General features: G+C 37.1%; 1 protein-coding gene across 1 annotated transcript in view; it reads left to right on the top strand.

The window, feature by feature from the left end:
* The window catches only part of ITGBL1 (integrin subunit beta like 1), a 136801-nt gene that overhangs the window by 94072 nt on the left and 17176 nt on the right, over positions 1–25553 (top strand). Inside the window, exon 8 of the mRNA XM_008492645.2 lies at positions 22889–23005. Within this exon, the coding sequence (XP_008490867.1) occupies positions 22889–23005 (117 nt within the window). The remainder of the gene's footprint in view (positions 1–22888; positions 23006–25553) is intronic.

Below are 25553 nucleotides of genomic sequence, written 5' to 3'. Positions count from 1 at the left end.
TCCACTGTGTCTATATGTTTTATGAAACAAACTGAAGTTTATATTTGGGCTCTACATTTAGTCACCAGCTATCTCAGGCTTAGTTTCAATTACTCTCTGGTCATTTATATTCTCTAAGCACCTCTGGTCTCCACTCAGGAGTGTGCAGCACTATTTCTGTAAGCACTGTATGCAACAGGTGGTGGCACTTGTCTGAAGAGGTTTCTTGTTTAAGGAGGGACCTTTCAGTTCTCTTGACAATGAATAATGGCAGATGGGAGACAAAAGGGAACATTGCCTTCTCAGGCTTAGTGTTAGCTGAGGTTTTAATTGGTCTTATCTTCTGTGCTATCAATTATGTCACAGACTGTTTCATGGTTCAACAAACTATATGTTCTATTGTGAAGCTTGATGTTCTCCATTAAGAAATACATAATCTGTTACTTACAGAGAATACAAAGATTATTTTCAACTTCTAATCTGAAATACTGAGTAGCACTGTTTTCATTGCCCCCAGTGGGGCTCAATAACCTTCCTTCCATCTTAGCAGAACAATGAGGAATAATTCCAGGTGTTTTATAGTATTTCACAACACAGACTAATTAGATTGAACCATACATTTATTGCTACCTTCAAATTTACTCTATCTGGAATTCTTTGTCCTGGTTTCTATTTAGTATGATTCGGGTTTGTATATGGTGTTATGAAGACTTCAGATAAGAAGAAATATTAACCAGTTCTAGTAATTAAGCCAGACTTTGTACTTGGGTGGCAAATTTCTATACGGTTATCTATCTGATTTTTTAATTGACAACTTCTGTCCGAGGCTTCAAAGAAGAGTTTGGGATACTGTAAAAACCAGGAAAAATTAAAAACCAAAATGGAAATTCCTGAAGGATTTTTTTTTTAATTGCAGATGAAAGAAGTATCTTCATTTAACAATTGCTAAGTACAAATGCACCAGTGACAATAATACTGGGACATGTGGGACAATAACATTGACCCACAATTGACCCAGTGTATTCCAAATGGCTGCATTCATAGCACTGCCCATAATTCGTGTTTGTATTTTCATTCTTAGGAGTCAATGAGGTCTGGCTACACCTCTTTCACCAGACAAGAAATGAGCTTCTCTGTACTCTGAGCCAAGCAAGAATGGTTATAATTCATTAATGTTATAAACCTTTTCTCATTTGACTTCTATGAATTATTATGTCTCCTTCTGAATCCATAGGTACCACGAAAGTGATCCCTGATTTTCTGGGGGGTATATATGAAAGGGAGCTCAGCTTTGTAACAGAGTCAAATGTATCAAATCTGAACCTTCCAAAACTACAATGGTCACTGAAGGGATGTAGGATCTGATATATTATTGCTTTGCTCCAGTAGGACAGTTCCTGCATTGTTCTGTTTTGTCTAGGCTGAATGAGGATCTCTCTGTGTGTTTTGACAGATTTATTCAAACTATAGCCTTAAAGGATAATCCACAACAGGCCCTACCTCTTAGCTTCCAGTTCATAAGGGTAGCACAGAACTATTTTCACGGTTTTCTGTAATTATATATATATAATTTTAAATGATGTGTTCCATCAATATACATACTAACTTTTTATGATTCTATGATGAGGTTGCAGGCAAACTGTCTTATGATAATGTGGCATCCGAATTCCTTCCATAGATAGATCTTAACTTCTGGGAAAAGAGAAAAAGAGGGTGCAAAACATATACATGTGTTCCATAGTCAAGCAGGGATATTTGAGCTTATTTACTTTGACTTCTCGTTCCTATAGAAATAACCTTTTTTTTTTTTTTCCTAAATCACTGTGAAATCTACATTTGTATCCCAACTGTTTCAGCCACATCCTGCAGATACAGCTAATTAAGAGCTAACCACTGGTTGGAGTTTCCCTCACTGCTTTCCACTAATTTGTTTTTGTTTATGATGTGCTTTGTTTGCTTCATTTCTGTGATACATTTGTGCAGTCTTATTTAGCCTTTGGATCATCAAGTTATTGGAGCATCGGTGCACATGGCATGAAAAGAAATGAGTCATTCACCCATTCCCAATCTCTTGTTGCCTCAGCTGATTGAACAGTTCAATAAATTACAGTGGTTCACGATGACTATAAAAGTTAAACACTATTTTTGTCTTTTCAGCTGTGTTTTAAATACAGCATTGGGATCTATCATTCTGTCATAGAAAGAGGCTCTGGAAGCATTTGACAACTTCTAATCTTCCTTCCTTCACATATTCATGAGAGAAGAAGATTATGCATGCAAGCAATAACTTTACACATTAATTATTGAGTCAGATATCAGGAAGCCCATAGCTTCATGAAAGACAATGCACAGAATTACTTCGACTTGAAGAAAAGATAAAGCTCAAGGGCAAAAATACTGGCATTTGAATAACAACAGATAATTTCCTGTCCTTCCTCCTCTATCCCTTATCTAAGTTTTAGGCCTGGAATATCTGTATTATGAAAAGTCCCTAAGGAAGAACAGAAGTGAGCAGCAGGAGATACAGCTGTTCATTGAGCTCATTAATGAGTTTGGGCAATGCCTGATTGGTGCCTATTACAGGTGGTATAATGGGATCCATCTCTCAGTTAATCTGTTGTGTTTCTTGGCATTCCGCAAGGAGTCAGCAGGACCATGACCCTACAGCTTTCTGTATTTTGATATAATACTTCTTTCCTGGAAAGATGAGACAGACAGACAGTTTGCCTTGCCCAGACTATGAGGGTGGGCTTCTAGTACAACCTTCTCCCCTCTTACTGCCTTCTTTGTTGACTTAATTAATCAGAGCATTCATCTCAGCCCATGGGACACCACTGAGGTGGGACTGTGATATGTTGATGGCTGTCAATGAGTCACAGAATCTGCTGAGTTGGAAGGGACCCATCAGAATCATCAGGTCCAACTCCTGTCCCTGGGCAGAGCACCCCAAGAATCACACCTTGTCCCTGAAAGCATCGTTCAAATGCTTCTTGAACTCAGGGAAGCTTGGTGCCATAACTGCTTCCCTGGGGAACCTATTCCACTGCTCAACCACCCTCTGGGCGAAAAACTTTTTCCTGACATCTAACCTAGACCTCCCCTGATCCAGCTTCCTGAGTCATTCCCTACTAAGTCCAAGTATTTCAACTGGCTGTTTTTTCGAATCCTCTATGCTCATTCTCATAATATTAGTGGGGTTTTTGTGCTACTACTTATAATTAATCCTGGTATTATGCAGGAATATTTAACAGAAAGGCTTTGCTTGAAAGAGAGAGAGAAAAACACTTTTATTTCCCTTTCATCTATACACAACACTACAATAACACAGAAATTATATTTGGCAGGAGTTAACCCGTGATCTTGAATAATCTTTCACAGATTAAAAAATGGAGGCATGCTGAGCAATTCTTTTCATTCAAGTGACATTTGGAGATGAGGCTTCCCACAGCCCTTCATTTCAGATAATGTGGACTGGATATGAAATTAACTTAGTGCAAAATCAGAGTTGTCTTTAACCTGCAGAGTCTCATGTTAAACTCTAGCACCCCTCTGTTTTAAGTTCATAAATATTCCATTTCTAGTAAATTTAGCTTTTTCTGTAAATTGCATATGATGAGAACAAAGCAGTTACAGTTATCTACATACATGTATGTTAAGTGAATGAACACAGTAACAATCACACTTGCTGTTGTTGCACACTTTGAGCTTTGTTCAGCTGTAATATATCCTGCTGAACACAAGAGCCCCAGGTAAGGGGATCTGGGTTGTGTAATTTGAAATTGCTGAGTTTTTGTAATTTTGAGACTTTATCTTAATGTCACACTTGTTTTGCCAGGACTTGTATTAGTATCTCCTAGAGCACAAACTTTTGTTTTGTTTTGTTTTATTTTGTTTTGTTTTATTTTGTTTTGTTTTATTTTGTTTTGTTTTGTTTTATTTTGTTTTATTTTGTTTTGTTTTGTTTTATTTTGTTTTGTTTTATTTTGTTTTGTTTTATTTTGTTTTGTTTTGTTTTGTTTTGTTTTGTTTTGTTTTGTTTTATTTTGTTTTGTTTTATTTTGTTTTGTTTTATTTTGTTTTGTTTTATTTTGTTTTGTTTTATTTGTTTTGTTTTATTTTGTTTTGTTTTATTTTGTTTTGTTTGTTTTGTTTTGTTTTGTTTTGTTTTGTTTGTTTTGTTTTGTTTTGTTTTGTTTTGTTTTGTTTTGTTTTGTTTATTTGTTTTGTTTTGTTTTGTTTTGTTTTATTTTGTTTTGTTTTATTTTGTTTTGTTTTATTTTGTTTTGTTTATTTTGTTTTGTTTTATTTTGTTTTGTTTTATTTTGTTTTGTTTTATTTTGTTTTGTTTTATTTGTTTTGTTTTATTTTGTTTTGTTTTATTTTGTTTTGTTTTATTTTGTTTTGTTTTATTTTGTTTTGTTTTATTTTGTTTTGTTTTATTTTGTTTTGTTTTATTTTGTTTTGTTTTATTTTGTTTTGTTTTATTTTGTTTTGTTTTATTTTGTTTTGTTTTATTTTGTTTTGTTGTTTTATTTTGTTTTGTTGTTTTATTTTGTTTTGTTTTATTTTGTTTTGTTTTATTTTGTTTTGTTTTATTTTGTTTTGGTTTATTTTGTTTTGGTTTATTTTGTTTTGTTTTATTTTGTTTTGTTTTGTTTTGTTTTGTTTTGTTTTGTTTTGTGTTTTGTTTTGTTTTGTGTTTTGTTTTGTTTTGTGTTTTGTTTTGTTTTGTGTTTTGTTTTGTTTTGTGTTTTGTTTTGTTTTGTTTTATTTTGTTTTTTGTTTTGTTTTAGTTTAGTTTAGTTTACCTTAGTTTACTTTGTTTGGTTTGGTTTGGTTTTGATGGTGTGTGCGTTGAGGTTTTGAACCTCTCTTGGTACAAAAAAGATATCCTCATAAACTTACACTGACTTCTTATATTTTTTCATAGTTATAGACTTGAAATTATGCTTTTCTGAAAACTTTGTTGTTTGTCAGAGCTACTCTCAACAAAGCACAGAAAAAGGCATTGTTTAAAAGATATAGAGTATAGAGTAGTGTATTTATAAAATTGCATAAATCTCAACATCTTGCAGTGGTCTCACACCTTTCTTCAGTCTATGTGATTTGCTTTAGTTAATCATATTTTCTGCTGTTTATGACCATCTTCTATTAGAATTCCCCTATTAAATTCTTGGCTTAGCCAAGAAATTCAGGTTGTTGATCTGCTTTTCAGTCTTGCTTTGTTAATCACCATATAGCTGTCCTCTTGAATTTTTTTTAGTTACTTCTTAGTGGTGGTTGATATTCAGTCTAACCTATGGATGGGCTTACACAACATCCCCACTATAACCAAATGCCTTTCAGTTGCCTAATAAAGAAGAGTGCTGTCACTTGAGACTTGTTCTTTTTCTCACCCTTTCCCAAAGGAAAAGAGTTTTTGCTTTGAGGGGGTGAATTAATGATTTGTGTTAGGACAAGTTGAAGAAGAGCTACACTTTGTCCTCCTGACTGAGAATAGCAGTCTTCATGCTCCGTAAATTTTTGGTTTACAACTCCTGATAAACTCTCACTGTGGTGCAGATCAGCTTTTTTTGGTTTTGTTTTATTTTGGATGTAAAATGTCTTTGTGCCTCATCTAAAAGTCTTACTGTAGACCTTGTGCTAGAGCTGAAGACAAACCAATAGGTTTATAGTCAGTGCTACTGACTGACTCAAAGATAAGAGCATTGGTGTGGTTTTTACAAGATATTTGAGTCTTTAATCAAAGAAAAAAGAAAAATAAGTTTAATTATCTTGACAGAAAATTTAGGAAGATTAATCCTGTCATAGATTCATTTAATAAATTGGCTTGTTTCTGATGGAATGTTACATTCATCTTCCTTACAAAATCTATTTACAATAAATATGGAGTCCAGTTTTGATTAAAACTGAAAAGCAGAGAACTTGCTTCTGCCTTAATGAATGTCACTTAACTTCTGACTCTGAGGTTCTTTCTGAGGACCCTGCACCCAGCAGGGCAAGAAAAGTGAGCTGCTTGAGTATGTTATTTATAAAAACTAGAGTTACTGTTTTAAAGGCAGATGGCGAAAGCACACATGTAGTGAAATGAGGCAACTAGGTGCCACTAATTGCCAGGGAGTGAGCATGAGCTTGTGTCAAGCCCACCTGTGCCTAATTAGGGTGGGCCCCCACTGCGCATGAGCAGGACCAGGGGGCCAATAAAGCCTTACCTTACCTACATTCATTCATTGGTATTCAAAATGGGGTTTGAATCTAGCATAGTTTGGAAAGATTCATGTTGTCCAACCCCTCTGCTGTGAGCAGGGATATCTTCAACTAGATCAAGCTGCTTAGAGCCTCATCCAACCTGACCTTGAATATTTCTAGGGATGGGGCTTCTACCATCTCTCTGGGGAAGCTGGTCCAGGGTTTCACCCCTTCTTATTGTAGAAAATTGCATCCTTAAACCTAGACTAAATCTACCTTCTTTTAGTTTAAAGCCATCACCTGTTGTCCTATCAAAATGTTGCACTCAGCATGCCTCTTTTCGTCTGGGTGGGATATGGTTGAGTTTTTTTTTTGTTTTTGAATGCTGTTTTTACCCAGCTTCTGAGCACTGAAACTATTAGCAGTGGTGGGGTTTTTAGGGTAAGCTAAGAATGTCTTTCAGAGAGATTCTAGAAGTGAGGCAGTTTCTTGTGCATTGTTTTATGTGTGTTTCTTACACTGTATAAACTGTTTATTTCAGTTGTGTAGTGAAACTTCTTGGGAAAACAGATTTCTTTTTCATTAATTGCAGCTATAAATAAAGTACTGGAGAAATAGATAGAGAAGAGTGTAATGTTTTCTGTTGTGATCTCTGAGACAGGATAGATGAATGAGTCATTCATTTAAGTAGCAGTGCTTATAATGAAGGCTTCAAGGGAAGTATTAAATTCTGTCGTCTGCCTGCGCTCAGGCTCCTGATCCTGAGGGCAATAATCCCAGGCTGTCCGGGTCTGCTGCAATGCAGCCTGCTCTGGCTGTCACCCACTGCTGTTCTGCCTCCTGACCCCTGTTCCTGTCATAACTTCAGAAAACCAAACTATTACTGTGCAAGGTGGAGAGACCGAGCTGGGGGTGTTCAGCCTGAAGAAGAGGCGGCTCAGGGGAGACCTCATCACTCTCTACAACTCCCTGAAAGGAGGGTGTAGCCAGGTGGGGGTTGGTCTCTTTTCCCAGGCAACTCTCAGCAAGACAAGAGGGCACGGTCTTAAGTTGTGCCAGGGGAAGTTTAGGTTAGATATTAGAAAGAATTTCTTTACGGAGAGGGTGATCAGACATTGGAATGGGCTGCCCAGGGAAGTAGTGGATTCTCCATCCCTGGAGATATTTAAAAAGAGACTGGATGTGGCACTCAGTGCCATAGTCTAGCAACCACAATGGTGGTTCAAGGGTTGGACTTGATGATCTCTGAGGTCCCTTCCAACCCAGCCAATTCTATGATTCTATGACCCCCTGTCTCTGCCAGTGATGCTGGGACATGTGGTTTCAGTGGCGGTGAGGAGTGGAGGCAGAGCTGGTGCTTTTGGGAAGGAATCAAAACAAGACTGACTTGTTAAATGTTTTATTTCAGTGAATGTGTGAGTGTGTGCATTGCAAGAGTTTTGACATGTTTTGCGTGCTCCTGATGTTACAGTACATGTGGTTGCTGCTTATTTTCAGCTGATGTCTCCACTGCTCTTTTTCCTCTCACAACTGAGTATCAGTTTCTGCCCTTGTCTGATCTACAATTACCGCCCCCTGGAACTTATGCCTCCCACTTTTTCTCACAGAAAAATAATGAGCTCTACTGATTATTTCCCTTATTTCTTCCCACTCCCTCGGCACCGAGCCTCGCTAGCCTCCCCTCTCCAGGAAAGGGAAATGAAAATAGCAACAAAATTAGTAACTCTCCTGTGGCAGCATCTTCCTTACTGTTTTCAGTGCTCTGCCAGAAGTTAGGTCCCTGGGGAGAAAGGTTGAAGTCCAGACAGCTGCTGGAACCTTACTTTTTCCTGCAGAGGGATTTAGTGATGCATCAGTTTTTCAGCTGGGTAGAACTACTGAGAGGAGGCTTAAACACAATTTTCTTGTTTCTAATATTTCTATATTAGCAAAGCAGAGCTAATACATTTTTTAATGAAATAAATGCTACTTAGTTTATTGCTGCTTGCTCTTAAAAACAAACACAGCAAAACAAACCCAAACCTTTACTAGCTTAAAAAATAGATGTACAGAATTAGTTGTTTTTTAAGCATAGCCTAAACCTGTGACTTATATTTGTCTGAGTGATTTGTTGTACTTCTCTCTTAAACAGCAATAAAAGTAAATACAACATTCATGCTATGTTTAAAGGAAATTTGAAAAAATCTAAACTGGTAACACCAGACCCATTTTGATTCTCTAAAAAGAGATTTATGTTAAGTCTGGAATGCTCCATCTAGGACTTATTTCCAGCTGAAATCAGGTATGACAGTGCTTGCCAAACTCATTGTGTTTAGCTGACTAGAAGTTAGAGGGCTTTTTGTTTTTTATTTGTTTGGTTGTTTTGGGGTTTTTTATTTGATAAACAGAACTCATGACATTTATTGGAAAAAGGTCAGGATGAATTTTTGATAACTTGCAGTAATCCACATGAGCAAACATAGCTTAGCATTTATGTGAGCCACGATAAAATCAGAGATGGCATCCTAGTCCTGGAACAATGTTTCCTACCACTGGGATTTGCCTCCTGTCTGTTTCCTCATATCAGTTTAATCCCTCTCAGTGAAAGCTATGAAAGACAAATGCTCCTTTACACTTTCTGCAAAGCTGCCTGGTTCATCTTCAATGCTTGTTGTGGGTGCACACATCCAAGCTCAGCAGCTGAGTTTGGCTGCATTCTGCTGCTGTCAAAAATTCCCTGGAGCTCAGGGTTCAGCAGGACTCATGAGTGCCTCCTGCCCCAAGGACAGCAAAACCTCTGCAAGCAGCAAACCTGATGGGCTTGTAAGCACCAAGCTTCTACAAGCCAACGAGGCAAACCAAGAGCTGCCAGCTCTTGTGGCTCCTTGAATTATAGCAGTAGCCAAGGGTCAAGAGCACCTGAAATTCACAGCAGCACAAGTGCTCCTATCAGCTACTAAATAGTATCTTGCAGCTGTAAAGGTTAGTTCCTCCTATGCTCTCTTTCTCCTTCTGGACATGCTCTTTGGAAGTTTCCCCTTCTTGCAGGGCAGAGGTAGGAGGGTTGTTGGGGTTTTTGTAACACCACTTTGCACACTGACTGCTTTTAATACACTGGCTGCTAGTGCTCTGCTGCCAGGTGCAGCAAACTTGCTTTATTCTTGTAGACAAGAAGGTGGATTGCTAATGATTTGCCTAAAGTCAGATCCATGGTGAAACTCAGAAGGTACAGCCATGCCCCTATGCTCTCTCTATTTATAGCAGGTAAGTGTGGAGGAACAGTTGTTTTCACAGAAAGAAAGAAAAGTGGGAACACTGCTTTTCTCCAAGTTGGCACAAATCCTCTAACTGTGCCTCTACACTGCCCATGTGTCATTGCCACCACTCAGTCCTTTTATGGTGGTTCAGAAGTGGTTTGGCTCCACTGTGTCAGAGGAAAAGAGGCCATAACAGTAGCAGAACATTCTTAGACAATATAGAATTGTTCTTAGACAATAAAGATCAGCTGGCAAAGTTTTGAACCATAGTGAACCAAGAAATAGTGTTTCTTGCTATAGAATCATCACTCTATAAAATGGTCCATTGCTTCACAGTTCAGAGAGATGAAAGACTGGATTAAAGAGAGCTGTGGAAGTGGGGTCTGATTATTTATTATTATGGAAAATGTGTTGGCTCTTTCCATAGAAAAGTAATTTTGACTTGCACAGAAGTTCTTTTGCTTGTAGAGGACAGTATAGGTTTTCTCTCCATACCATTGTTTGGGATAGATGGTATCTCAGAACTACTTATCCTCATCTCTTTTGCACATCTTTGCATTTTTGAGATTAATCTGCTTTATTTTGCTGAGTGTCATTCACAGGTCCTCCTTCTTCCTTTCTTTATTTCTTTTGGTAGATCACCTCACTTTCTGTTTTCACACCATCACCCACTGATTCTTCATTGACTTCTGATACTTATCTGCCTCTCTTGTCTGTTCCTCAGCAATAAGGAGGAGATCTTATTACTCTCTACAACAATATGAAAAGGGTTTTTGGTTTGGTTGTTGTCGGTCTTGTTCCCAAAGTAACAAGTGATAGAATGAGAGGAAATTGTCTTAATTTGCACCTGAGTGGATTTAAATTGGAGTTTCTTCACTGAAAGGGTTTTCAAGCACTGGAACACACTGAGAAGGGAAGTGGCAGTGTCACCACCCCTTGAGGCATTTAAAAGATGTGTGGATGTGGTGCTTGGAGACAGGGTTTAGTGTGGAGTTGGTATTGTATAAGATTAGTGGTTGGACATGGTGATATTAAGGGTCTTTTCAAACCTAAATGATTCTGTAATTCTGTGATTACCAGGTGTATTTGCTCTTCTTTCCTTCTATTTCACATCTTCTGTTCTTGATTTTTTCAGGACATTTGGAGCACTCCAAACTTGCCCTATAAGCCTGATTCTTCTCTGTTGCTGGTTTTGCTCTTGTATGCTGACTTCATGTCCAGATATATCCTATTCTGTTCACCTAGAACCCTGCTGTCAAAATATTCTTGATTGACAGATTTGCAAGATTTCACTCTGTCCTACCTTCCCTCTTTTCTGACCTATTTTCATTTCTCATCCAGATTTTGCCTTCATCTTCAGCTGTGGCTTTCTGTGGCTTAGGGTCTTCTCTTTAGTAGAATCTGTTAGATTATATTTCGTAAACATACATATTTCACAGTGTGCTTACTAAAGTGTAACTAGTCATTGTGATGGTCTTCTCACTGTGTCCCATCTTCTGCTGCCTTGGCAACCATTTAAATAATTTTTCCTACTCCCATCCTTAAAAGCAAAAGCATGAAAGAAAAAAAAAAAAAAAAAGCACCCAGCAACCTCTCCCACCTTTAAATTACCATCAAATCTCCACTGTGTTTCTGCTTTCTTGACATTACCACTGGCTATTTTATCAGTGAGCTTCTGCTAAGGCTAAAAAAAGTACTGCAATTGACTTTTTTAGGGTTTATTTCACAAGCCTGGCTTCTCTGAAGGGTTGGGTTCTTTCTGTCCTCTCCACTGGAGTATCCTTGCTCTGAAGTTGTCAAGTACTGCTCCTAAATAGCTGGAGTGGGCAAGGAGTCACGCTGTCATAGTGACTACAACCTCTGGGAACACTGTGTTCTCCGTATATCCATTGGTGGGCAATAGGTAGAATTAGTTTACAATTCAGTGGACCTGCTAAGACAAAGTATTTTCTGGAAGAAAAGGCACAGCAAATGGCTTTGATGCATTCTTTGTTTAACCAGAAAGTTAAAACAACTCGGTCCACTGGCTAGGTCCAGCTTTCTCCTCTCAATTGATGCTTTACTTAGCACACATTTTTTGCTAGAAACTGCTGTAACAAATATTGCTTTTTCCTTGAAAGGATTGCTTTTTTAGCCAGTAATATGATTTTTGATGATTTTAAAAATATTTAATAAAGCAGTTGTTCTGTAGGGAGCACTATTCGCGTTGTCTTTGTGTTCTTACATGAGGACTGAGGAGACTGACAAAACACTACTTTGTGTAATATCTATACTTATTTCCAAAACAGAAGAGGATAGATGTTTTCAATTTAGCATAGAACTCCCCACAGTACTTATCAGGCTTTACAGTCTTAACATTTTTAATCAGTTGTAAGAGATCCTCTTACTCTCTGATTTATATAATAGACCTTAGCTTTTCTATTTTTGCTTCATTTGACTTCAGAATGTTTCTGATGCTATAAAAACAATGTCATTTTTTAAATTCTTATTTTAATCTTAATTTTTTTCATTTGTCAATAATGACAAAATTCTCAAATTTTAAACAGTGATTTTTAAAGACCAAAAAAGGTGTATCCTTAAAAGAAACGAGACACAACATCAGGCGTATTAATGACATGTAGCCATTTTTCCTCAAAGTCATTTTGACTGAAATTTTCAAGGGATTAATGTCTGGTCATATGTTTTGAATTCTCCATCTGGTGGAGAGCTTTTAATACTTTCTGGGAAACACTGGATGCTTTCTTTTCTCTCCCTCCCTCTTTTGAAAGAGGAATTATTGGAAGAATTTTAAGTTACATAAACCTTCCCTGCCACTCCCCAAAGCTTATGTTGTGTGCAAGTATAGCAGTCCCTGTGCACTGATGTGACAAATGCTTTCTTTGCCTCTAGTTTCCATTCAGTTTCCAGCATCTCTTTTGTTCCTCACTGCTGTTTTCTCCTCTCCTCTCCAGTGGCTGAGGCTGACCAAAGGCTGAGGCTCTTGCTGACACATTTCTTGGCTGTCAGTGTTTTCAGTAGCCTGTCCTGCCAGGAGCAGAGGCAGAGCTTCTGGCAGAAATGTGGGTTGGGACTGAAATGTAGAGAAGGGGCAGCAGGCTGCATGGTGAGGCTGCTGTGTTTTGCAGCTTCAACTTAAGTATGCAGGTAAATTTGTGACTGGTTGGCAAGGTGAAGGTCAGTAGCAGCATGTGTCTTATTTGATGGTGATCCTCTAGAAATTCTGATGCATGTTATAGACATGACTTCGTGCTTTCAGAGCTAGCAAAGATAATGATGTGTAAGGAATTTTTTTCAGTCTTAGGCTGTTTATAGCACTTGCTTGAGTTGACTAACTAAACCAAATGTCTTAATTTTAGTGTTTCAGACTATTGCTACATTTGTCAGGAAGGTTTGGAGATGGATGAAAATACATCTTTCCTGTGGCAGACATTGCAGGAATAGTGTGACCTCACTGCTATACTTTAATTACTTGTTGCACAGGTTTAGACTAGCTTGAAAACTGCTGCCTTTAATTGCTGGGGTTTATTCAGGTCCTCCAAACAGAAGCTAAGTATAAATATGTAAGGTTCATAATTACACCTGTTTTCTCTTACTCAGTTTTAGCAGATAGTCAAGACAGAGCAGCAATGTGGGGTATTTCTTTCAAGAAGTTTTAACAAGTAGATTATTAGGGTGATACTTAACATGCCCAGCTGGTCTCCTTTGGTACCTCTTGGCTCTCTTCTTTATTATTGCTATGCAGTCCTCCTGAAATCTGTAAACACAAGATTTCCTGTAATGAAGAATTTACTATTAATACTTGAAATCAGAGCATGGAAAAGTGGAGGATTGTGTTATTTTCTAATGATTAAACTTGCATTTTAAAAGCTGTTACGTTCGTGCCTTCCATTCCCTCATTAGACCTTACATACATTTCCTCAGAGCCAATCTTTTTGGGCACTGGGAAGAAGTGTTTTTTTCAAAGTTGCAATTACATTTAGGAGACAAATTCTGGGAGTCACAAGACAGTGTCTTTCCAACAGATGAAACAGAGAGCCTGGTAACGAGAGGCTGAGGCACAATCTGCCCAGTTGGCAACAAAAAGGAAAAATTTGCTTACAAGGGAAGGGTAAGAATATTTTTACTTGGAACAACTCAGGAGATGATGCAGTTGCTTGGTAATGTCTTTCTGGAAAAAATCTTGAGGTGAAAGGTAATCAATCAGGTAGATACATTGTGATGTCATTTGTTGCCATGGCTCCTGAATTTAGCAGCCTGTTATCTGCAAATAATATTGATGGTTGCTATGCAGTCGAATCTTTTTGTATTGTTGTTTTGCCATTATAAAGCTCTTTAATCTTGGCTAAACCTTTGAAGAGCAGAGTGTTTTGGAGTTTAAACATTTTAATAGATAGCATTGTATTACAACCCTAAAATATCTCAAAATTTACTACCTAATAAACAACAGACATCAGCAGGAAGTGAACAAGGTTAACATTTTGGTGATTAAACTTCCACAAAGCAGTTGACATTTTCTAGTAAATTAATCTGCAAATTAAATATCTCTGTGGAATTAGTGCTATGACTCATTACATGGCAGATATTGTAATAAAGGGGTAAGCAGTCAATCCTCTGGCTGATAAGGCAGTAAAACGTATAAAGCTGAAAATGGCTCAAAAGCCATCACAGCCTCAAAAGCCATCACAGCTTCTTGAATGATATCCTTGTGTTTAATATATCTTTCACTGTTGGATTATGCCTCTTTATTATGTTGGGGTTTGCTAAAAAATACTTTATAGCATCTCATGCTAAGCATCAGACAGTTGGACAGGCTAAAAGCAAAATGAGACTTATTTTTCTTGATAGTTGTCAAGGTGAAGGAAAAGCATTCTTGTCAGGTCCTTTAAATCAAACACAATACTTCATTTTTTTATATTCTATGGAGAAGATGTTAGTTTTAGTAGAATGCTGTGTATCCTTTACTTGATTTACTGGCATCTCCTTACAGTAGTTATTCTGATAGTTTGAGTTATTGAAAGCATTTTGGAGGGGAAGAAAGAAAAAGAGATGAAAAGACAGAGCTCAGTGTAAGAAAGAGGATGTAACAGGCTGATCTGAAAGACGAGGTGATTTGTGGAAGTACGAAATGTTCAATACCCAGAAGTAAAGCATTTTAAAGAAGGGGACAGTTGGGCAAAGTGGAAAGATTTAAAAAAAAAAAAAAAAAATGAAAAAAAAAAAGAGAGACAGAAAAGAAAGAGGCTAATACAAAAAAGAACTATTTTTATCAGAGTGAGAGAAGTGGGGAGGGGCCGAAGGGTAGAAAAAAAATTGGCTGATGACTTGCTGAGTTGTAGGATTTTTACATCTTTGGAGTGGCATTTGCCGTGCTGTCTAATTTTCTCTTTTCCCCCAACAGATTCCTCCTCCTACTGCTTTTCCATTTCCACCGTTCTCTGCCTTAACAACACATTTCTTTAGAAAGCACTTTGCCACCTTCTTTCTTGTCTTCCCCATGCATCTTTCCTCTGTGTGGTGACATTGGCTATCACATTTCTTTTGAACAGAGAGGAAATTGCCTTCCTAGTCCTTCTTGTCCCCTTGATACAGTGAGCAAACTATCAAGGGTGTGTCCCCAATGGGGAAGATGGCACCAGGAAAAATGAGGCATAAGGGTAAAATTCTGCTCTTGCAAAAGGGACAGGGGTGTTCTTGATGACTCCTCTCCTGAAACTCCTCTGGAAATTCCCTGTTGGCTGTGCAGAAAGACAATAGCAGTCAACACAGGGTGTATCCTCAAAGCACTGCTACTGAGAGGAGGCAGATGGAGGAGACGTGCGGCTTGATGATGATAGCAGATGTCAACAAGTTAACAATCTGAGAAGGAAAATAGCAGCACAGCAGTGCTTCTTACCCAAATGTATAACAGAGAGGGAGGAGATAAAAAAACAAACCAAAAACACCCCCCCCCAAAAAAAAACCCACCAGAAAAAAAGCAACATGGAAAAGAAGATACAAATCAGTAGTGCTGATCAGCAAGAGCTGTAAAAGGGCATCTGCTGCTAAATCTGTAAAGTGGTGCTGTTAAGTGGATTTATCTAAAGAAGTATTTCACTATTAGGCTGTCACAAAGGAAGAGCATTTACTTCAGATGCCATATGCCAACTGTGCAATTAGGCTTCTAGTCATACGTGCCATGTGGACTAAAGCAGGGGGCAAGTCTCAGCCATTTGCAATTGCTCGTGCGTAATGCCTGCTTTTACAACCCTGGATATCCAGTTGCTTGCCCTGTGGTGAGAGTTCTGTTGTTAGGAGTAACATATTTTATTTCTCCAGGGCTTTTATGTTAGGCAAGGTTTTCTTCTGTGGTGTTTTTTGAGTTTTGTTTTGCTTTTTAATAATCTTTCACAGAATAAATGAAATATTTAAAAATTTTAAGAAACTTATATTTTATGTCTGTAAAAAAACCCCACAGACCTTATTATAAGAGGGATAGCTCAGTGCTTTGTACTTGTAAACAGCTTCATAAAGCATACATAGCATAGTGGAAAGTCTCAGGTAGCTTTAACAAAAGAATTTCATCATTTTGGGTTTTCTGCTGCTTTTCTTAGGCCATTTTTTTATACCAACAATCATTGCAAGGCACCAAGTGTAGATGATGAGCAGACACAGGAGCTGAGGTACCCTCTCCTAAAGGAAAAAGATAAGAGGTCTCCAGAGCTACCATGACACTCCCTGCATTGCACATGCCTTGTGAAAACCTTCAGCCTGTCCCCAGCCCTTTCCTGGGCTCTGTGGTGTTCCAGGCAGCACTGGGTGGCTTGGTGTCACCGAGCACTTAACACAGATTTGGAATAGGTTTTCCAAGCAAAATATGGAAATTAAAATAAAAGCAGTTCTATCAATATAAGCAATCAGTGAAGGTATCCTGGCCTTTGAAGCCACATGTGGTCTTAAGGTGAGATGAAACCTGGGACAAAAAGCTGCCAGCTGTATAGATACAAGTCTTTTAAGTGTGTGATGCAGTTACATGATAATAGCTAATTGCAGTTACTTCAGCCCTGTTGATAGTGCTGAATGTAGTAGCTGGAGCAGCTATTGCAGTTGAGAGTTGCTTAGTCAGACCAGGGGAATACAGGTATTTAACCTAATTACATGCTTTAAATATTGTTGGTGCTTTTTAAATAAAAATGTCAGAGCTTGTTGCTAAAAGTTCATTGTACAAAATTCTTGAAAACAAAAGTTCAGAACTCTGAAGTTTTGAAATTACCTTAGATTTATTAAAATAATTTTAATTTCGTGTTATGGCTGTGTGATTCAGCTAAGCTCTTCTCTGGAGCTTTATATCTTTGGTTGAGGTCTTGGGTCAGTCATGCTGCAAATAATCTCTTTTTATGAGTAGACTTAAGGCATGTTTGTTTTCTGTGCATTGATTTAGAAAGTTCCCAACTCAAATCCAAAGAAGTAGTTGCTCCAATAATGGTCACAGCACAGTTTTTCTTGTGTATGAAGAGATAAACACACAATTTTATTTTTCACAACATGCTGCAGGAAAAAAAAGAATTGCTTTTTTGCTTGAACGTTGTGTGGGAAACACAGTTTTCACCAGAGAATCTCCACAAAAATTCGGCCTCCCACCCCAACCCCCCAGCAGCCTACTAGAGAAAACCTTCAGTTAAAATAGAAACCCATCCATATTCCCATCTGATGTCTCACATGCAAGAAAGCTGCTGCACAAGGTGTCTTCTCCTGGGCTCTTGGCTTCCTGTCTTTCCTGCAAAGACTCTTGAAGCACAGGATGCCACACTGGATGCTGCTGCATTTCATACGTGCCCGTGCTGCCGTCACAGTGATGCTCACCAGGAATGAGCTGAAGGGCAGTGTGGTGATGAGCACCTTCCTCACTCTGCAGAAACACCTGAGCAATGCACAGAGGACAAACTGCATTTAAAGGCTCTAATATTCTTCGGAACTCTGAGAACAGTAAAATAGCACTTCTGTCCAGAAAGGAGTGTTCAAGTCCAGAAGGAAAATCATTTCCTTCTGTAAGCATAGAAGGAAAATGTCAAACTCTTTGCTGAAAAGGTAGCACCAGAGTTATGCTAGCCTAGCTTGCTGTTTTGTCACCAAACTTCAGACATCTTGAAGTATTTAAAACAAATACAACTACTGATATTCAGATCATAAAAATTTTCTAGAAAGCTTTTTCCCAACGTAACTAGAGGTTGCAGATAACTTTATTATGTTAAAAGAAGGACATTGCTTTCAAAAGCCTAAAATCTCTGTGAGAAACTTATCCCCTGTTTTTCATAGTTTATGTGAGATCAGCCAGATATTCAGGTGTTCCAATGATATCTTTCCACATACTAAAGATGCTTTCATAGTTTCCTCTTTTATAATAATTCATAAACCATCCAAGAAACCAGGGCCAAGTAGTACTAGCATTTTAAAAGCCAAAGATGCCTCATAATTTAAGGATATAAGGCAGATTTTTTTTTCTTAGTCAGTAATATATATATTATTTTATTTTGTTTTTCAAATGAAGACCCCATTTTAGGTCTGAGAAATAATTTCAGGTGACCTTAGGAGTAGGACATGCAAAATAAACTTCTGTTTGCCTACTGAGAAGTCTGTAGTTGTTTTGTGTTCATAAATTTGTCTTCATTGATCACGCTCAGAAGGATTGCACTGCTCTTAATGCCTCAGACTGAGTGAGGCATGATGAGATTGCCCATCTTATTTTTAGTAAGTGCTATATTTAGTTTGCCTATTTGTGGTACTGTTTATTCCATTTCCTTGGTTGTTGTTTTTGTTTGGGTTTTTTTTTGCCTCCACACTGAACAGAATTCACTGAACAATGATTTCTCCTTTTCCTTACCTGAAGCTGCTACATCCAATCTATTAATTCCTTAGGTCACATCTGTTTCCCCCTGCCCACTACGTCCCCTGAAACTTTATGATCTTCTGATTCCCATACCCCTTCCCTGCTTTGCCATTTCTGAACATTATTTTAGATCATCTGTTTCCATCCACCATTTAATGGGTTCTGCTGGCAGAAATACACAGCAGCTTTACTGAATGTGCTCACGTTGTCTGAGATTGCTTGATAACAAAGAAATTGCAATTACTGATAGGTGATGCTTTCGGATGTTGGCCTGGGATATCCTTGGACCAGAAAATGCCTTCCTAAGGCACATTTCCTTCTATTTATCACTAGACTGAATAACCATCTTTCCAAGGTAGCAGTGAACCTGTTTGGTTTTTACCACAGTCACAGTGCAATTTGGTGCTGTATTCCTTACACATCTAAAAAAAGATATTTAAAAATTAGCTTATTTATTTGTTTTCATTTATAAGATGAAAATTCAGCAGCAAAATCATTTATGTTGTAGAGCTATAGGAGGAAAAGACAATTAAGTACACCTAATTATATAGAGTGTTCATTTTTACATTTCTTCCTGATATTTTTTCTGGCAATAACAGGGTAAAAATGTTTTATTACACAAATTATATGCTTACTTCTAGCACAATGTTTTTAAATGAAAATTACCTGTATAAAAGTGACTTTCAGTCAGTCTACATAGGCAGCTGGAAATTGGCTTGAATGCATGCAGCTAATGGTCATAGCAATTTGCATGAGAGGAGGTTTAATCCAAGAGTAAGCACTGTTTCCTTTAGTTGTGCTTTCATAAATGTTGAACAAGAGGAATGAAAAAATGCTATGGTATTGGTGGATGAAATAAATAACTGCTTAAGGCATGGATTTTTAGAATTCTAGAGGCCATTATCTAACAAACTCTTTTGTGGTGCTTTAATCCCCTTTTTCCCAGTCTTCAAGTAGTAACAATTATCTGTTATAAGTCAGTGTTCCTGTTGACATCAACAGGAGGAGAGAGTGCAAGGAAACAGCAAGAATATGTGGAAATAAATGCCTTGTATAGTTATTCTATTTTTGGAATCTTGCATTGCAATAAGTGAAGCTTTTCAATGCTAATACCTGATACTGCCTCCATCATAAAGCTTCCTTTACCTGAAGTCACCAGATCATTAAATTAATTCTCCCTGTTTAGCAAGGAGGAGAGGAAGCCACTTGTTATACAATGTCTGAGGTGAACTTACTTCTTTTTACTCATAAAGTTCAGTTCTTTTGCAGATAGTTGAGAAGATACAGAATATTATAGTCCTCTGGTGTTTAATTTCTTCTGTAAACCCTGGAATTTAAAGATAATTTAGGATGTGTTTGTCAGTAGCCTTCCCTCTATAATCAGGTTGCTATGATAAACTTATTATTCTAGACTGAGCACTTTTAGTAAAGTGCAGATCCTTTTTCAATGAAATGTTAGCTTCAGAAATTTTTTTTTGTATGATTGTATATGTACAGCAAGTGTCTTATGACAATAACTGAGAGATGAAAGTCACAGAATAAGGTGTGGGTTGTGTTGTTTCAGTAGCAGATACATCTGACAGGATAGTAATATGGCTGAAGGAAGCTTGCCCTGAAAATATCTCACACTGGCTTTCCTAGGGAAGAAACCTGAAATTTCTTGTTACAGAATACTATTAATGTTTGTCTTTATCTATACAGTGATAAACTGAGCCTTTGAAGTGTGCATTTGCTACATGCTATGTAATTAGCTGTTTGGAAGTAATAGGACTTTAATTCTCTGTTAAATTATCTCCACTGAGTGAGTCCCCACATTACACAGACTAAAAAAATCTTAGTACTTTTGGAGGTAAAATGTGCTTTTTAAGTCAGTACAAAGTTGCAATTATTCAGTGCCACCTCTCAATTGACTTCTCATGTTCCTTGTGCTGATTTTTTCACTTTTGTAAAAGGAAATAAATGATAAGCTAATAAACTGAGTATTTATTTCAGCAGCAGTGGATTGAACTATGAAATATCTGAATATTGAAAAATAAAGATATAGCTCAGAGAAATCCTTTTCCAGAGCACTTACTGACTCTGAAGTTTCTGCCCATTTTCAAGACACTTTCATACCTTGAACTTAGGTGGGAAGCAGCCACAATAAAACATGAGACAGAGCAAGGCATCTAAGCTATTTAAATATTTGTTTTGATGTTTTGCTCATTAGCTGAGATGAGGAGGTGGAGACAGTAGGGCCTAAATCCCCTTTGGTTTTGATTTTGAGAAGTCAGCCTGAGCTTTTATTTCTTACATGACAATCACATGCCCTATCTGCCTAAGTATGGGATATTCCTCTGGGTTTTTTTGCTGGTGATATTGTTCCCCATTAACTAAAATGAATAAATATTGATTGCAGTAGGGATTGAGAGGAACCTGTTCCCATTCCAGTGAAAATGCCTTGCACTGAGCTCTCAGGTCATTCTGACTTATTAAATTAGGTACTACAGAAGGTAATTCTTAATTAGAGAACACGCAGGAGCCTCGTTACAGAACCTTCCTCTTCTCATCCCTCTGAAGGATTTTCCATCTCTACTGACTCTTCTCTTTAAAGTTTAAACACTTAAACTGATTTTATTGTCCGTCAGGCATCCTCCTTATGGCATTAGCTGGCCAGGATACCACTGTAAACACATTTCTTTTGTTTATTCTTTAGAATATTCATAACAGTTCCTCTTCACCAGGTCCTGTGCCAGCTGTTCTTTGGGACACTGTGATGTGACATTTTTAAAAGTAGCCAGGCTGTCTAAGGCAGATGCATAAGAAGAGTCTATGAGGGTGCCAAATAATAACAAGTTTGACTCATTAAAAGTCTCTGAATATTTAACTAAGGAATTTTTTTTTTCCAGTTTCCAATGTAGCTGTCCTTGGCATATAATAGTAGCTTAGAGAATAGAGGCAAATAACATCAATCATTCTGTAGACAATTGTATCTTAAATGTTCACATGATTACCAAATGCAACTGTATTTCATTATGTGGTAGATGCACTTCCTGTAATAAGTTTCCTTCTGGAACAAATATCCTCAGATAGTTGCCAATACAACATAGTTTTAAAACGGTGTATTACAAAGTTATAATGAAGTATTTCCTGCTAATTCTATTAGCATGTCTTTTCTAAGGTTCTTGCATATTAAGTTGATCATAAAATGTCATTTGAGACTGAATCTTGGCATGTGGAATGTCATCTCAAAAGTGCAATGTCCATTGATGCTTGGAAAGGTTAAGAGTATGGCAGCTATAAAACGAGCTGGGAATTTTTTCCCTAAATAATGACCCTCCTCCTGCATCCAGCTTAATTAAACTGGGTTTTTTTGAAAAACAAATGTAACAAATTTTGGTTAGAAGCTGAAAAGAAAAAAAGGATTGAGAATGCTTTGGCAGTGTGTTGACCTAAAATGTTTTATTGTCACTAAGCCTGCAGTTAAAAAAGCCCCGGTAAGGTTCTCCTTAACAGTCCTTCCCTTCAACAAAATATTTCATCAAAAGCTGAAAAAAAAAAGTGGTGAATATTTTTATCACATAATGAAAGGTTGCACTTGGATGAATTTTTCCTTTGTGTCTATAGTTGCTTCTACAGTAAACTTGGGTTCTGCAGTCAGTAGAGCAGTGTCCAGGCTCAGGTTAAGCCTCACTGATGCTGTGATTATATAAGACAGAGAGGAACAGTTTTTTCTGCATCCTAATCCATATCTCTGGTGGCCTTTTTTTGACACACAATTTATTTTGCCAAGCCCATCATATGTATGACTTTGACCCACAGTTTTTGTCATATTTAGAGTATTCTCCAGGTAGCACTGAATTAAATAATTTTAAAAGTGCAGAGGCAAGCTCAGAAGTTAGGAAATAAAAGAAATATTATCATGAATTGAGTTTGTCTCATATAAGTGCAATGTAAGACTGTCTTTAATCTCATTTTTTTTTCACATCTGTCTATTTAATACTCACTGCTTGGAGGACTTTGGAGTGGAAAGGCTGTGGGAGGTTGGATGTGTCTATTCCCCCTTTAAGCTCTTGGGAGTTCTCCTGAGAACAGGTTGATGGAAGGGAAGAATCTGGCAGAGGTTATGCTTTTGACTTCTATTTCCTCAGGTCTAGACAAGAAAAAAAAAAAAGCCATTTTTGCTCTCCAAACGCCTGACAAAGTATTTTAGAGTTATGTTTCTGCCTGAATAGCAAGTATCTTAAATAGTCCTGTGCATAGATTATTTAATTCTAATCCCATTAGTTTTCTGAGGTATGTGTTAAATATTTTAGGTCAATTTTAGAGGTTAATTATGCAACTAAACATGTGCCATAGATCTGCTGTGCAAAGTTGAGATATGAAAAATGTACAATGCCAATGATTGCTTATTGTTGCTGTTTCCATCAAGTTACAACAGAGATGTTTTGGCTTCTGGTCTCCACAGAGGAGGGATGGTTTTGGGTTGTTTATTTTTAATAGTGTTTATGTGCATTCTTTAATTAATACAGAGTGACTTGTAGTTTGTCTTTGGGGGATAGGGTGTAGAATAAATTTGGGGGGGTTTATTTAATATTTTTACTTGACTGAAATCATGACTAACTGTTGTTTATTCTTGCAGGGAGATGTGAATGTGGCCAATGCACTTGTTTCCCTCCAGGAGACAACAGAGTTCATGGCAAAAACTGTGAATGTGATGATAGGCAGTGTGAAAATGTTGACGGAGATGTCTGTGGGGGTATGTGTTAATTTAAATTAATGTAATGTAAATCTAAGTCTTGACAGTTTATAAGTTTCAGTTCCCTCTGATTTTATAGCATGCCACAATAGACTATTGACATGATTGATTAACTAGAAGCAATTTTTGGAAGAAACAACTTCTATACATACTAAATATGTTAGTGAATATTTAAAGTTTCAGACAAACTAACAAAGCAATAGATTAAATACACATAACAACATAAATGTGAGCGTTGTGGTATATCCCAGATTCCATTAGTGTTCATTAGAAAAGAATACACATGCTTAAAAGGAAAACTTGAAAAATTTGATAATTTTACTTTGCATTTTGTACAGGTTATTTTTTACTGAGAATGTTGTATTTTGCCTAAAGGTAATTGTGACAAGTAATACTTAGGAATATTTCATACTCATTGACAGTGATATACCTGTTTTCTAAAAAAGTAAAATTTTATTATGAAAGAATCTAAAATACTTGAGATAAATTGTAATAGTAAGTGTACATGCAGATGGTTTATTTTGATGTTTTCAGTAAAAACCTCAGTTTTTGATTTTTCAGTAATATATGCTGGTGTCAAACAGTATTTCAAGGTAGTTTTTATATATATACGATGCATACACACCATGTAGTATTTTAAAAACAGGTGAGTTGTACTTGTCCTAAATGCTCTCTATGTTCTTTTTACTTTAATTTAAAAATGATTCATGAATTCTTAATATTAAAAAAGTAGTCAGTATGGACTATGATACATTTTATTATGTATAAGAAAAAACCTATTGCTTCATAATCCCTGTGTACATAAAAATATGACTATAGAGAATATTTCTTGTAGACACACATGGAAAATTGAAATTTGAATGTTTAACCATCCACAACAATAATTGATAAAATTCAATAATATTAATGAGTTAGGGTATCCTGATGTCCTGGGCTTCCTAGTAAGTAAAAAGAAAGGAGGAAGTCATAAGGTTATGATTCAATCCACCAGGATTTGAACTGATCTCTGAAGCACCTCAAGGAAGACGAGAGCATCTCTGCTCACTCACAGCTCTCTGAACTTGGCGAGTTGAAATTGGTCTCTGGAGTTTTAGTCTTCTCAGTTAGAAGTCATGCCACTTCTAGCACCATCCTCTAAAAGTTCGTGGATTTCTCTAGGAGATCTGTTGGGATTCCAGTGGTAAATAATTGGCAGATTTTATATTCTTGATATTTTATTTCTTGTTCTGTCTATTAAATTTCAAAATAGGATTTGAGGTATTTTAAATCATTCTAGATTTCTTTACAGTTTACAACTTAAAATATGTTCCTGTATTATTATTATTATATGATTCCATCTGCTTTTGTTCTTTTACAGCCAAGAACTGTTTTCCCCTTTCTCTGTTTCTGTTCTCATGCAACAGAAGAGTTTCTGTTTGTATTTGTCTGATTCTTCCATAAAAAGTCCACTGAGATTAAGTCAACAAAAACTGATCTCTTACTAATCACCCAATTCTATTCCGTACACCACTTTTCCTTCTCTTGGCTGCTGGAGCTCTGGAGTGGCTCCTTCCCTTATTTCTTCTCATTCTCTCTCCCTCTTGTTACCTTCTTTGTTAATGCTGGCAGTGAAAGCTGATTCTCTTGGGCCATCCTGTTTCTATTTGTGCCTCATCTGCCTCAAGAAGTGACCCTTCCACTCCAGTAACTCAAGGTAGCAGCTCTTTAGGTAGAAGCACTAAGTACAGGAATCTTTACTGTCTTCAGAGAGTCACCACCAGCTTTCTCTTCACTCACCATTTGGTAAATGAATTCCCCTCACCTTCCAACTCACAATATGAGCCATTTACCCCTTACACATTCTCTATGATATTTTTTTTGCTGCAGCTTCCACCAATATTTTCACTGAAATATCTCTTCCCACAGTTTCTGAAAAAATGTTAGAACTTCTGTCACTATTATCCTCTTCAGATCCACAATAACCTCAGATATTACTGATAAACTCAGCCCTACTCTTAAGTAATTGTGAGATGTTTTTCTTGGCCATCGTTTTCTATCCTGATAGCATTTTGAATGTTTCCTTTGATACACAGTGTTTCTTATATCTTCCTTTTTAGGAATTAGACCATTTTTAAACTTATTTTCTTCCTCTTTTTACAACTACCTATTCACAGAACTTGTCTCATTAATGTTATGCTAAAGGTACACACAGCTGTGCTCCTTTTGGGTTTGTCAAAGATTCCATTTAAATCTGAATCTCTTGGCATCTCTTGCTGATCTGTTTATTCCCTCCTCTTTCCATCCCCTTTCTCTTTGCATTACATTTTTTTCTACTACTGTTGCTACCTAGGCAAACACTTCTGTCAGGACACAAGTCAGGTTCAGAGAATTGTAAGCTTGACTCTATGAATGTGCAGGGTTTGACAGTGAGCACCAAGTGCCTGTAAAGCACAAAGAAAGAAGACCGATGTTTTCAGATTAAATGCATGCTGAAATGAGAAATGTGAATGACAACCTAAATGATCTGACTAAAAATTGTTACCAGATTCCACTGACCAGCAGAGATTGA

Source organism: Calypte anna, chromosome 1 (assembly GCF_003957555.1).
Source record: "Calypte anna isolate BGI_N300 chromosome 1, bCalAnn1_v1.p, whole genome shotgun sequence".
NCBI classification, from domain to species: Eukaryota; Metazoa; Chordata; class Aves; order Apodiformes; family Trochilidae; genus Calypte; species Calypte anna.
This window is presented reverse-complemented; position numbering and strand designations above follow the sequence as displayed.